The sequence below is a fragment of the Mustela erminea genome, chromosome 5 (assembly GCF_009829155.1).
Source record: "Mustela erminea isolate mMusErm1 chromosome 5, mMusErm1.Pri, whole genome shotgun sequence".
Lineage (NCBI taxonomy): Eukaryota > Metazoa > Chordata > Mammalia > Carnivora > Mustelidae > Mustela > Mustela erminea.
The window spans coordinates 22124422-22138369 of NC_045618.1; the positions used below are offsets into that span (position 1 = coordinate 22124422).

The following is a 13948-nucleotide window of genomic DNA, read 5'->3' on the forward strand; positions in this document are numbered from 1 at the left end:
GATCCACAAATATGACAAGAAACCAGTTGACCCAGAGGTTTTGGGGGGAATCCAAACCTTCTATTATAGGTTTGGCTAGTCTAAGATCTATAGATGCTTAAGTACAAGACCAATAGCATTTAAAATGTATGATTTATGAATTATGGTCTGCATACTTGAAAATATCATACATGCAAAATGAAAGTTCATTTAAGTGGAAGATATGAATGAAGAAGAGGTAATAAGGAGGCAATGTATACCATGCATTCCAAAAATCTATAATAATATACCTGTTTTAATTAAATAGTAAATTGGTGCTAAGCTTCCTTGATGCCATGGAAAAAAGGAAAACACACTGGATTACATAATTCTCATTGTTCAAGAAAAGGAAGTTGAAACTTGGACAAAATTTTTTTAGAAAAGATTCTTTTCAACTCAATTGCTCTTGAACCTGTGAACTGAGGGATGCCCAACCACAAAAGGAATGATGTGCTCAACCCTGGATTTTCAAGAGACACAGAGATGGCCTTCTAGTTGTGATTGATAAAGATACATGTTACTAGGTATTAGCCTATATATGATATGATATGATATAATATATATATGATAAATATCTAGGTTGACAAATTCTACTTTGGTTGTGCTGGCAGATGTATTTGTAAAATGTTCTTCCACCAGCCCTCTAGGTTACATGATATTAAACTTTCAAGCAAAGAAATAACACCCTTCAACACCACCAGCTGTTTTGGTGTTGCTGATATTAAAGATTCTCCCTGACAATTATGGGTAGCAGAATGATTTGTATACTGAAATTCTTCCTGGTTGCCAATAGCGAAATCAAAGTCACAAACCCAGAGGAAGCATAGTTGATATCTTATTTGATATTCATTGAGGATAGGATGGAAATTTACATTCAAGTCAGAACAAGAACTTTTTACTTAATCCTTTCATTCAAAAACTCAAGGTCTTGCTATGTGGAGATGTGCAGGCTTCTTGACCTAGTCTAAGGTGTGAGGCAGTCAGGGAAGTTTTCCAGAAGGAAATGACATTTGAGCAGAGATCCAAAGGATGCGTAGACAGAGGTTACAACATGTGTAAAAACCCCTATGGCAGGAAGGGAGTGGTGACTTTAAGGAAATGAAAGAAGGCTGACAAGACTGGCAAACCAAGCATGAAGGGAGGGCAGTCCAGGGTGATACTGGAGCTGGGAGCAATGGGAGCCACTGAAAGACTTTTAAAGAGAGCTGATGGGGAGCAATGCAACGGGATTCGAGTCTAGTGAGTGCACAATGAATTGAAAGAGTGGAAATGATTATGGAGAGCTCAGATGCTCTCAGAGCTCAAATGCTCTCCAAGCAACCACAGGAATCCTGGTGGAAAATGATGGTAGCTTGTACTGGTGTGCTGGTGGTAGAGAAGGAAAGAAGTGTGTGTGTGTGGGGGGGGGGGCATGATTCATTCACAGGGGGAAGAAAGCAGAATTTGATGATTTGACAGTGTCAAATGAAATGGCTAGTGGTGCCACTCTCAGAGCCCAGAGCATGCAAGAGGATGTCCAAATTTGGGAGGAAGACCTTCAGTGCATTGTCGTAAGTCAGCTAAGTGGATATGCTGCATGGGACTTTGGGCCAAATACCCTGCTTCAAGGCTGTATTAATTAAAAACTGGATCATAATGTAAATCTCTGATTGGGACACTAAATGTTAGATCTCAAGAAATGGTGAAGTTAGGTGAAATTGTTAGAACTTCATATATTACTCTCTAAACGTTAAGGGAAAGCCATGAATTTGGTTCCTGCGCATAAGCCCTCAAAACACCCTGCAAGGAGGAGCAGAAGCATGTAAACTTCCTGTGTGAACACGTTTGTTAGACTGAGTCATGCAAATTGCTGGCTCAGGTTTTGAAAGCTACCAGCCAACAGCAGGGACTGATGCCAAGCGCATCTTAGGAGGTCAGAAGACTCACTCCTAACCAGATCCTGCAGATAGAATGGTGCCGGGGATGATAAGGAGAATCCTCAAATGGCAAATGGTGATGTGGAAAATGAAAATAAGCCAACATATAAAGTAGATTTTTTTAAATGGCAGAAATATATGAGTACTCAAAAATTTGATTTAAAAAATTATCACAGGTGTCAAATTTAGGTAAAGTAACGAATTTTATTTCTATTCTTCCACCTTAGGACCTCAGATGTCCTGAGGTTAAGAGTGAAGAAAAAGTACCTTTTCCCCAAACCTCCTCCTCCATTTGTCTCTGATATTCACCTGTGATTCAGCCTTGAAAGGGTCAACAAGGGAACCGGAGGGGCAGGAATGTACTCCGATCACTCCCAGAGATCTCAGCCAAGAGAAACGGGAAGTAGATGTTTTTACTGCCCAGCACACTTTCATTCCTATTACGTGTGCACGAAGCCCCAAGAGGAAAATGCAGTTTGGTAGTGACCTGATAACCACATTCTTGGAGGCTTGCTCCAAGAACGGTAAAAATCCAAACAATGCTGGGGGAAGGGGGATGGGGCAGAAGCAGAGTGAAACAGAGCACAATTTCCATTGTAAATTACTGGCCGTGATTAAATCCAAGTTAATGTCTAACTAAAAAGTTGAGATTTTAGATTATTAAGATGGAAGTAACTTCTCTTTCTCAGGAAGAAATAATGTTTGTATCTTGAAAGCTTAACAGTTCCTATTAAAACAGAAAAGATGCATTTAAAAGTAGTTTTGAAAATGTGCCTTATTAAGGCCAAATGTTGGTGCAGATTATCCTTGAATTTGGTAGACTGGATTACAAGGTGACTAGGGCTAGGAGGGGAGATGGGCCAGAGACCTGGAGCCTGTGGGCTGTGGCAGAGTCACTGGCTGGAATGTGTACAGCAGGGAGACTTCAAGGGTATTAAATTCTGTTGTAGTGGTTGAGGCCCTTGATTGGATGGTGTGCTGAAACATTCTTGTGAATGTCTTTATGTTTATCAATATATACAGGTAGTTGTACCAAGAAACTTTAATTCTGAGTACTGAAAGACAGAATGATCAGCTAGAATTCCCGTAGGTGTCATCCTTCTACCTGCATTGTTGGTTAAACTCTTTGGAACGATGTTTTATCAATGATCGCAGTCTTAGTAATAATAATAATAATAGCTTACATTTCTTTTATTAAGTGATAAAGTTTCTTAAAAATTATATGATTAAAAAATACAGATAGTGTGGTTTTATTGTTCCTGTCTACCCTTCGCTGGTTTCTCGTTCTCAGCTGCAGGAGGAGCAATAATGAAAAGGTTGGAAAATGTCACCCTTTCTGGTTCTCCCTCACCTGCCTTCATTTGCCCATTCACAGATTGGCTCACACATGTGTTCATTCATTCATTCTGCATTCTGGGAAAGGAGCAACAAGAACATTAAGGTGGGATGAGCAGGTCAGTCCCTAGGGGAATACCATCCTTGACAAAGGTAACCACCAGTCAAAAGACCGCTTCCCTAGCCTTTACACAGCCCAGCGGCTGATTTTTCTCTTCATTCGTGCAGGGTCCTGCAGCCAAATCTCCCACTCTGGGGCTGGGCAAGAACTGTCAGGGGCTTTTGGTTTGCTTTAGTTTGGGTCTGGGGTATTTGCAATACACCCCATCATTCACTTCTAGATACAATTTACAATCACCTTTTCACACGAGATATTTTCCCACTCTTTCGGGAGAAAACACGTAAAGTGTGAACCAACAAGAGAACTTGGAGGGAACATTTATATGAACATCGGCATCTCTCTTAGAATGGGGCAGAGTGGGCCGCACACCCTTGGCCCGCGGCTGGGCCCTGGCCCCGTGCTGGGCTCACCTCTCACAAGTGACGCGGATGCGCTCGTCGCTGGACGACTGCTGCTCGTCCTCCTTCTCCTGGAAGTGCTCCTGGACACACTGCTCCTCGAACTCGTGCAGCCTCTTCAGCTCCTCGTCGCTGAGAAACAGCTCTGCGTGAAGGGAGAAGGGTTTGCCACGTGAGAAATGAGCCCTGTCCACGAAGAATCAATTGAGTTGCGCCATTGCGAATTTCACAACCCAACCGGAATTAAGCTCCTTTCCCCGACACTGGTAGGTGGTTCTCCCACTACTCCAATTGTTTTACTCAAACAGGTTGCAGTATGCGACGATCATCTTCCCATTGGAGCAGAATGGCTCACTTTTTAACACAAAACACAACTCTTACAGCTATTTGCAAAGTGAAGCCAAGTACTCTTTACTGGAGAAACTGTTGCATCTGTCTTATGGATGGAGTCAGGTGAACAGCATTATTTTCCTATCCTTTTGAGATGCAACAGGTGGAAACATTCTTAAAGGGGCATTGAATTTATACAGACAAGTCATTCTCAAGAACTCTCTCGATTTCTAATCTCTTCATGAGCAAGCTTTCAGTAACATGAATTACTCACCAACTAACAGAACTGGAATAAAATCAACATAAAATGAGAAGCGTTCTGCAAAGAACAGCAGTTGGACTCGGGTGTTATGTTTTCCCACAATTAAGTAGTTCAGCGAGATTTTTGGGAGGGTGCCCAGTTAGAACCCTCTTGAAATTAGTGCAGGATAGAAATGAAAGAGTCCTGTACATACTCAGCCCACGATCCTGTTCGTCTTGGTCCCCTTCTCTTTTCTTCCTACAGCGGCCACTGAGACGCATGATGATTATATAGATGTGGCTTAAAATGATCATTGGTGGAGGTAGGACTGGCCGGTCATGAAATGTCATTATCAGCTGATATCGCTGGAATTTCCACACCTGGTTGGATATGGACTTGACTTCAAAGAAAGTATTGCTTTAAAAAGAATAAAGGTTTAGTTATTTTGCTTTTCATTTTGATTTCCCAGGACAATCAGTCACTCACATCGAAATGAAAATAAACAGTGAAAGGACCTTTTAGTGCCCTTTAGTACTGACTCCTGAATTACCCTTTTGGTTTATCTATCATTGTGGATTATCTACACCCAAGGACATTTTACTTATATAAATAATTAAGGATTAAGTATATTAAAATGGCTACCTACTGCTTTCTTGAGACACCATACCACAGTCTACTGATTCATATGCTCAAGAAAATATTATTTCATATTTTTAAAGGTAGGAGCTATTCAGCTAAGCATTTTGAAGTATTTAAACCTGAAATACACTTGAATAAGAGTTTGAACCAGATTCTTTCCAAAGCCCTGATTATCTCTAAGATTCTATATTTCTGTGAAGTATTTTTCCCTTATATTTTCATCTTAGAAGCTAGAATTTTAAAAAAATCATTTATTAAGCATGGTCACATGCTCAACACATCATGCCAAAATGGGCAAGTTTTACAAGACACTTGATTTTATAATTTAAGCCATCTCTTTCCAAGGCCATTTTATCTTCTATTCTGTTAATAATTAGGAGAACATTTTATATTATATCACAATAATTGTCACAGCTTATGAAGTTGACATTGCTTTCTGTGCCTGTGATAATGAATTAAAGGCATGCCTTGATCAAATCTTCCCTATTCCAGGAGACTTTCATCTAAGGAAATATTTTCATCAGATTAAAATACATGTTTAAGTGCTAAAATACTAACCAAGATTGAGTTTAAATGTATTTAAGACAAAGACAAATATCATATGGTTTCATAAGTATGTGGAATATAAGAAACAAAACAAACAAAGAAAAAAGAGATGAAAGAAAAAAAAAAAAACCAGACTCTTAAACACAGGGAACAAACTGGTGGTTGCCGGAGGGGAGGTGGGTGGGGGAATAGGTGAAATGGATTAAAGGGGATTAACAGTACACTAATCACAGCCTGTTGAGCACTGAGTAATGCGCAGAATTATTGTATCATTGTACTCTATACCTGAAACTGATACAACACGGTATGTTAATTATACTTCAATAAAAAATAAAATATTGAACCATCAAAAAAATTTTTGATGTATTTAAGTGTCAACTTTTGATTCACGAATACATGAAGGCTGATTAAGTTTGAATGAAAGAGATTGCAAAAACTCTGCATATTTAAAAGCCCCACTGAAATTCTGTGTAAACCCATGGCCGCATGAGTGTTCCAAGATTAAACTGGGAATCTGTAATGCAATAAATAATAGGCAAGCAGTCGAGAGCCTTAATACATACTTGAAAACTGCAATAAGCAAGTTCACCAGCAGGATGTTGGCCACCAGTAGGTAACACGCCATGATGGCCGGTGTGAGCCAGGCACCCGGGATACAAGGAGGAAGCCGCTTGCCTTCCTCATCATACTGGTTGTCACCACAAGGAGCTGAAACAAAAGTTTGTCTTCTTGTACTTTTTACATAAAATGAATAGAATAAATAACTTACATATGCCATTACACAATCTATTTCTTTTTTAAGATGATTTTTCCCTGATTTCATAAGCAATAGTATTCCATATGAAAAATATCAATTCATACAAAGAAAAAAAAACTCATTTCTGCACTCCGTGATAGTCATTCTTGACTTGACGTATTTATAAACATTTTCCCATTTCTGTATTTGCGTTTTTCATATACATTAGAAATTATATTTCTAAGCATTTTCCCATTTCTGTATTTGCGTTTTTCATATACATTAGAAATTATATTTCTAAGCAGATAAATCTTTTTTTCTGTACTGTTATCAAGCTAATTACTAATGGATAATAGATAATCTGATTATTTAACATCACCTCATGTTGTCTCCTTGGTTTCACTTGTACATGAACTTCAGCAATAATTTTGTTATGAGGAACGAGTTAAGGATGCCCCCTACCCTCAAATCCATTAATCAAAGTTTCTGGTGTCATTTTTGGAAAATCACCTTTTCTTTCTCTTAGTTCATTCAAAATACCACTTTGATTCTATAGAACCTATGTCCTGAAATAAAAAATAGAATGATCCCAACAGTGATCAGTGAAGTAACGTCCGTGAATTTATAGTCTACCTACTTTTTACTTACTTACAGTTTAAACCTCTCTTGTTTTCTGACACCGAAAACAAACAAACAAACAAACAACAAACCTTGTTTCTGATACCAGAAAACAAGAGAGGTATTTAAAACCAGTGTAAGGCTGTCAGTAATTAGCTAAGGGAGAGACCGATTAATACAGACACTTCATGGAGTGAAGTCATCAATTCTGTGTAAACTTACGATTAATTTCCATGGCGTAGACTATAGAGCAATTGGAAAGCAGGGTTTTGGGGGTTTTTTAGGTGTGACAGGAAGGGAGGAAAGAAAATAAGATGACAGTTGAGAAAAAAGTAAAACAAATGATTAACAAGACAAGAATGGTTTTGGTTGTCACAAAATGCAAAGTACTCAAGTTTGGGAATTATAGATTCACACTTGGAAGCAGTGGTCTATTTAGATGAAACTGTATACATTATTAATTCTAGAAAATTCATATATATTTCATGAATATTGATTTTACCATATGTCATAAACAATAAAAAGCTAACTAGTTAACAATACTGTGAAAAAGATATGAGGCTACTGGCAGATGATCATTTTAACCAACTGGTTAACTAATCAGGCATTCTCCATAGCCCAATTCAAAAACCTCATAAGCACAAATAAGTGAAAAATTATTATGCAATAATCAGATCAAGAATCAAAACCTAACATTTAATAGTGTTACTGAAAATAGCCTCGTTTGTCTCTTTATCTTCTTATTACCCAATTCAATAATAAAAAATAAAAATACCACAATCTATGTCTGGATCATACATTTACTAAAGCAACTATTCTTATGAAAGCAAGTTAGATTTTTATGTTTCAGTTTACCAACGTACAAACACATTCAACAATTGACTTTGAGATGTACAGGTGGTAATGATGTGTTCGGAATCACATTATAAAAGCTAGGTAGAGGGCATTGGTTGAACTAGTTATCAGTCTAAACCAGTGGCAGGAGATATACTGAGAATCCTGCATTTCATACAAGAAGAGGATGTTCAAGACCATCTATGCCCAAGAAGCAGAATACTGGAAATAGCAGATGTGCTGTTGTATCTGTATCTCTGTGACAGAGCACAACATACAAATGAAGGTATGGCTCTGGACACAAAAACAGGTGTGAAGAGCCTCATTCATCTGTGGGACATTAACTGGTCAGGTGAAATAGGTATAAGAACATTTGAGCTTTACTTCCTATGACACAAGAGACACCATGACCTGGCAGCTCAGCCTGGAGAGGAGCTGGGTCCTGTGCCCCTCAGAAATTCACATAAGATTATGGCTCATTTCCTCGGCTAACATTCAGATTATTGTTGATAATAAAATTTTTGAAAAATTGAACCCCATAAGTGAAGAGGAAATTGATAGCCATGTGGATCATGGGCTTCGAAGAAGCCTGAAGACGAGGGTGACTCAAGGCACCAGTCACGCTGTCATGCTTATCATCTCAGTCTATTGGAATAACACTACCCATTCTGTCTTGTGGTAGAAAGAGATTTAGGTTGAAGAAATATTGGGATATTGGCACTGGGATTATATTCACAGGATAAGATGTTCACCAGGTCCAGCTAAAAGAATGGGAGACTCTTTCGAAATTCTGGTTAATGGTTTTTAGAATAGAAGAAATGACTGATGGCTCAAAAATCCACATTGCATATTCTGCACTTATTCCTTCATAAAATAATTTGATGCTTGTGGCAGAATAAAAAGTAATTCATTTCCAAATTAACACATGCTCTTCCATTAATTTGGAACTGATCATCTGCCTCAGAAGCAGGGAAGAGAATCTTACTATCAATTCTATTCTTACGGTCTATCTGGTCTGCAAACACCTCTCCATAGATCATCCAGTAGGGCATGTAGAAGATGTTTCGGGCCAATTTCCAGGAAGGCTCCTCATCTGGGTGCAAAATGGCTTGACGGGCTACTCCAAAACTCATCAGCACAACCAGCATGATGACCACAAAATACAGCATGTCAATCATCTGAATAGAAAGAAAATGAGTCTCTTACTGTTTTGACTCATGGACCAGGTTCTCTTGCTTTTGCTCTCCTTGATGACTTCATGAGTGTTTAATTAGGATGAAGAGAGCCTCTTTCCTTTCTCTCCATCTCATCCATGGGCTCCTAGTTTTTATATGCTACGCAACACATACATCTTATTCTAGAATGCTGACTTCCTCATTTGCTCTTACTCTTTTCTGCTTTTGTTGCCCATAAACAAATATTCCTCTCTTAACAACAGCAAATAGAGAAACGGAAGAATTATGGGGTAAGCCTGGGAATTTTTCAGGGAGACAGAGGAGGAGATATCTAAGAAAGGAACAAGAAAATGAATTGAGAGTACAGAATATTTATTCATTCATTACACAAATGCTGCGTGGTTACAGTGAGCAATGCTCTGGTTACTGTGGATACTGAACTGGTGTAATTCCTAATTTTGGATATCCCTGAAGATGAGAGCCCTTGCCAGGATAAGCTAAACCATATATTCCTTCACTCAAAATGGCTTGTGCTATAAAGAGTTATTCCTAAACTTAAGAGATTTCCTTTCCTCTGGGACCAGTCCTAACACTGAAGCTATTTTAGGTGATATAAGGATGGTCTGCTGCCTCATTTCTTTTTCTTTCATATTGTATGATTTAATCTGGAAGAAATGTTGCCATGGATTTGTCTTGGCCTTTATAACATGAATTGCCTGTGCCCACTCCAGGCCAGAGTACATGGGCTGAAGACTGTTTGGAATACAGGAGGGGGTGTGACCTTAGGCCCCATGTGTTTCTGGCTTTCATCCTATGTTATGAGCCAGATTATTACGATATATATATGTATATATGTACATATATATAATGTGTATATATAATATATATACACATACATATACATATACAATATTAGTATTGTACATATATACAGTAGATATATTTCTCTATATAAAGTAGTATATACTGGGTATATACATATACATGCAGTATTAACATGTAGGAAAACTATGTATTTTAAAGCAAAAGTGTTTCCTGCAAAAAACCAACTGCAAAGGAAAGACTAAATGAAGCCTAACAAAGCCACACTCAAGGCCTGGTCTCAGGTCTTCACCACAACCACAACATCCCTATCTCCTAATGGGATGCCAGTACTAACCATCTTTCCAATCATCATCACATAGGGCCCCAGATACTTGTTGACACCAAAGATGTCCAGGACACGGATGTACCAGAAGATGATATCCACACAGTAGATCACTCGTCCATAGCCCATATATGGCTGCTTCTGTAGGCGAAGGATTGCTCCAATCATGAACGTGGAAATGGCCACAAGATCCGTGATATTCCAGTACTCCTGAAGCCAAACTTTTATTTTCTGGCTGAGTTTGCCTGGCTCTGACATGAGGATCTGAAAACAATTGCCAAAGAACAATAAACAGGGAGTGCTGTGTTGGAAACCTCTTCGAATCTTGGAAAGATAGGACTGGTGGAACATTCCAGGGCATCTGGTCCCATTTCCTACTTAAGACCTTTAAACACTAATCTTCTCAGATGGAGAAAGATATCTCGAAAGGGAAATTCCACGGAATCCTCTATATTCCTAGATTCAGTGTTTCACAAATTCTCAGGAAATGCCTTCCAAATTATGTCCTTCTGGGTGAAATTAAAGCAGCTGCCTCTAGATTTCTTTTTAATTCTCTGGATATGTGCCCGTCAGCCCACGTTCCAGAATTAGTTCAGGAGGAAAGTCTACAGCGGAGATACACCCAGGTGGTCTCACGAAAGGTGGAGATAGCAGAATTGGGCTAGCTGTTTGTTTGCCACAATTCCTTTGCAACTTAGATATGAGAAGTGAGGGGAAGGTTAAATGAGTTTTCTCCTCCTTGAGATATTACTCTTTAAAAATCACCATTTATTTGGGGTTCCTGGGTGTCTCAGTCAGTTAAGCATCTGACTCTGGATTATGGCTCAGGTCACGATCTCAGGATCCTGAGCCCTGAGCCCTGGGCTCAGTGTTGTGCTCTGTGCTCTGCAGGGAGTCTGCTTGAGACTTTCCCTCTGCCTCTTCCCCCATGCACACTCTCTTTCTCAAATAAATCAGGTTATGATCTCGAGGTCCTGGGATCATCGGGCTCTCTGCTTGGCAGGAAACCTGCTTCCTCCTCTCTTTCTGCCTGCCTCTCTGCCTGCTGGTGATCTCTGTCAAATAAATAAATAAATAAAAATCTCAAATCTTAAAAAGAACCCCACCACTGATTAAAAATCACTACTTCCTCAGGGTAAAATTAAAAACATTTAACAGGGGCGCCTGGGTGGCTCAGTGGGTTAAGTCTCTGCCTTCGGCTCAGGTCATGATCTCAGGGTCCTGGGATCAAGCCCTGCATTGGGGTTTGATCTGTTCAGCAGGGAGCCTGCTTCATATCCTCCTCCTCTGCCTGCCTCTCTGACTACTTGTGATCTCTGTCTGTCAAATAAATAAATAAAATATTAATAAAAAAAGAGCAGTACAGTAGCACATGGCTGGTGCTCAGTGGATCATGGTGGCATGGGGATGGCACGGCAGGCCACTTGGGGAATCCCAGTGGTAACACCTGCAGACTTTGTTGAAGCCACCTGGAAAAGAAAGACTAGTAGCAAAGGAGATGGGTTGAAAGATGTTGGCTTCTGCACTTTTTTGTGTCTCAGTCTCTCATTAGACGGACAACATCAAACTACCTCGGCTGGGAAGGAGTTGCCAGTAGTGGTTTTTTGTTTGTTTGTTAATTAGTTTGTTTGTTTGTTTTCAGTTCGGTGAAAGGGTTAATAACAATGGCAAAATAATAGTACTGGGTCTGTATTAGTTGGAAGAGACACATGAAAGGCTTCTGTGTGCTCTTCCAGTTCAAATTCATTTTTTACTTGGATGTCAGCTTTCTCTTTACAAGCTAATATAGTGAGTTAAAACTTGAAGAAAAGTGCCTGGCCTTCTTTCCTCTGCCACACTCTCAGAATCTCCTGAGAGCTCTTTCTTAATAAGAAGGTAGAGTCCCCATTGTAGGTGACAGGGAGTCATGATTCTGAGTCCTAAGTTGTAGGTAAAACATCATCTTGGGTCTCTCTTTGTTTTTAGTTTCAGTTCCCAGTAAGAAGCCAAAATTTGTACCCTGTTTTAGTAATTGGTTTATTTCCTGGCAGCATTGATTATTGCTTTTACAGGATCTGAGATGGTTTTTACTACTAAACATCGCTTATTATTCTTTGTGTGCGTGTATGCGTGTGTGTGTGTTTTTTTTTAAGATTTTATTTATTTATTTGACAGACAGAGAGCTCACAAGTAGGCAGAGAGGCAGGCAGAGAGAGAGAGGAAGGGAAGCAGGCTCCCTGCTAAGCAGAGAGTCCCATGTGGGGCTCTACACCAGGACCCTGAGATCACGATCTGAGCAGAAGGCAGAGGCTTAACCCACTGAGCCACCCACGTGCCCTGCTTTGTGTTTTGATCTACAGATTCAAATCAGAAGCAGAGGACATAGACATCTTAAGCAAGGGAATGGAATAAACTTGGGATTGTGATAGCCCAAAAGAGAAAAAGGTACCATGATATCATGGTATCATGTCACTCATGATTTGCATGGAGTGTTTTTGCAGTAAGAAGCTATATCTGAATTGAAGTCAGCGTTCACTGGGCCTGGGACAGGACTTTGGAATAATCACCTCTCGTATTTTCTCTAATGCCAGGCTCACAATGTAGGAGATGACAATCCACTCCTGGAGACAGGGCCAGCGTTCCATCCGCACCAGGATGACATAGTTGAATAGCAGTAGGTAGCCCAAGTATGATATCTGAAGGGCAGAACAACTGTTAGCAGTGTTTGGGGAGATAACACATGCTGGGGGAAAAAAAACAACAACAACTTTGAAATCCTATTTTCAGGTTGACAGGTCTTCTAAAATTTGCATTTCCAACTGGACTGACTCATCTAGAGGAAACCTTCTGTTCACATCACCAGTGCAGATAAACTTTGGGGCAGGTCAGGAGGCATTGTATGCTTTAGGATGATAAGGACATTGGCATTTCATTTTCTACATGAAGATGTATTTCTGGCCACTACCACTCTTGTGGGGCGATTATGGAGCTGCACAAAATTATGATAGATGGGGAAATTTTTAATATTTCACTGATGTGTCTTCTACATTCCTGGAAGTTGGAAAATGTTACTTATTCTCCCTGCTTTGCAAATTTCCCTCTTGAATCTTTACCCTGCCGACAGATACAGGAGGTTAGAAGCGGGGGAGTGAAAGCTGTCTGCCCAGGTGCACAAAGCTGTCCGGAGTCCCTACAATTAGGATCTACATATCTAGTCTTTGATGTGGCCACAACGTGCTCCCTATCTTTGTGGCAAGAAAAGATGCAGAGTTTGGAGACATATGGGAATGAGGCATGGGGTGGAGGCAGGTGATCTGAAGTTGATTGTCTGAGGCGATTCACTGTGGAGTGGATGAAACTTCACCTCCAGGTCCTCTTGCTGGCCCAGGGCTCTTCAGGACTTACGGCAGTGGGGTTGTGTGATAGGAGGGGGTTGTTCTAGCAATTGTGTATTTGTGATGTAGCAGGGGTTTTTTTTTGTTGTTGTTGTTAGTTTTTTTCTTTTTTTTTTTTTTATTCACCTTCCAGCCCTCCCGGTTGTATAATCTTTACCGGTAATATAGGTAAAATCCCTTGCACCCATGATTTATTCTTTGCAGAAGGATTAGAAGCAGATCGGAAAATTGGGCTTCATCAGAATCCCCTGGGAAACTCTAAAATGTGCTATGTCCTCCCACAGGCCAGAGATAGTATTCAGAGGTGCGGGGTGACACTGGGGCTCCTCTGCCTCCTGGCTCTGCCCTGTGCTGGACTCTCTTGCAGGCCAGGTGTATCAGCAGTACTCCGCTGGTTCTGACCAGAGCAGGTGGGTAGCAGTGGCTTCTCTCATCACCAGCTGTGGCCACCAGAAGGTTCAGTGTCCAGGTCCACAGCTGATCTGATTCCCCACGCAGACTTCCTCTGCCTACTGCCTAC

General features: G+C 40.1%; 1 protein-coding gene across 2 annotated transcripts in view; it reads right to left on the minus strand.

Annotated features, from left to right (window-relative positions):
• TRPM1 (transient receptor potential cation channel subfamily M member 1) overlaps positions 1–13948 on the minus strand; it is a 78225-nt gene that overhangs the window by 18706 nt on the left and 45571 nt on the right. For both annotated transcript variants that reach the window (XM_032342257.1, XM_032342258.1), the window contains 6 exons: positions 12601–12729; positions 10067–10318; positions 8736–8910; positions 6108–6252; positions 4574–4776; positions 3801–3933 (listed from right to left, as the gene is read on the minus strand). In XM_032342257.1, coding sequence (XP_032198148.1) covers positions 3801–3933; positions 4574–4776; positions 6108–6252; positions 8736–8910; positions 10067–10318; positions 12601–12729 — 1037 coding nt within the window. The remainder of the gene's footprint in view (positions 1–3800; positions 3934–4573; positions 4777–6107; positions 6253–8735; positions 8911–10066; positions 10319–12600; positions 12730–13948) is intronic.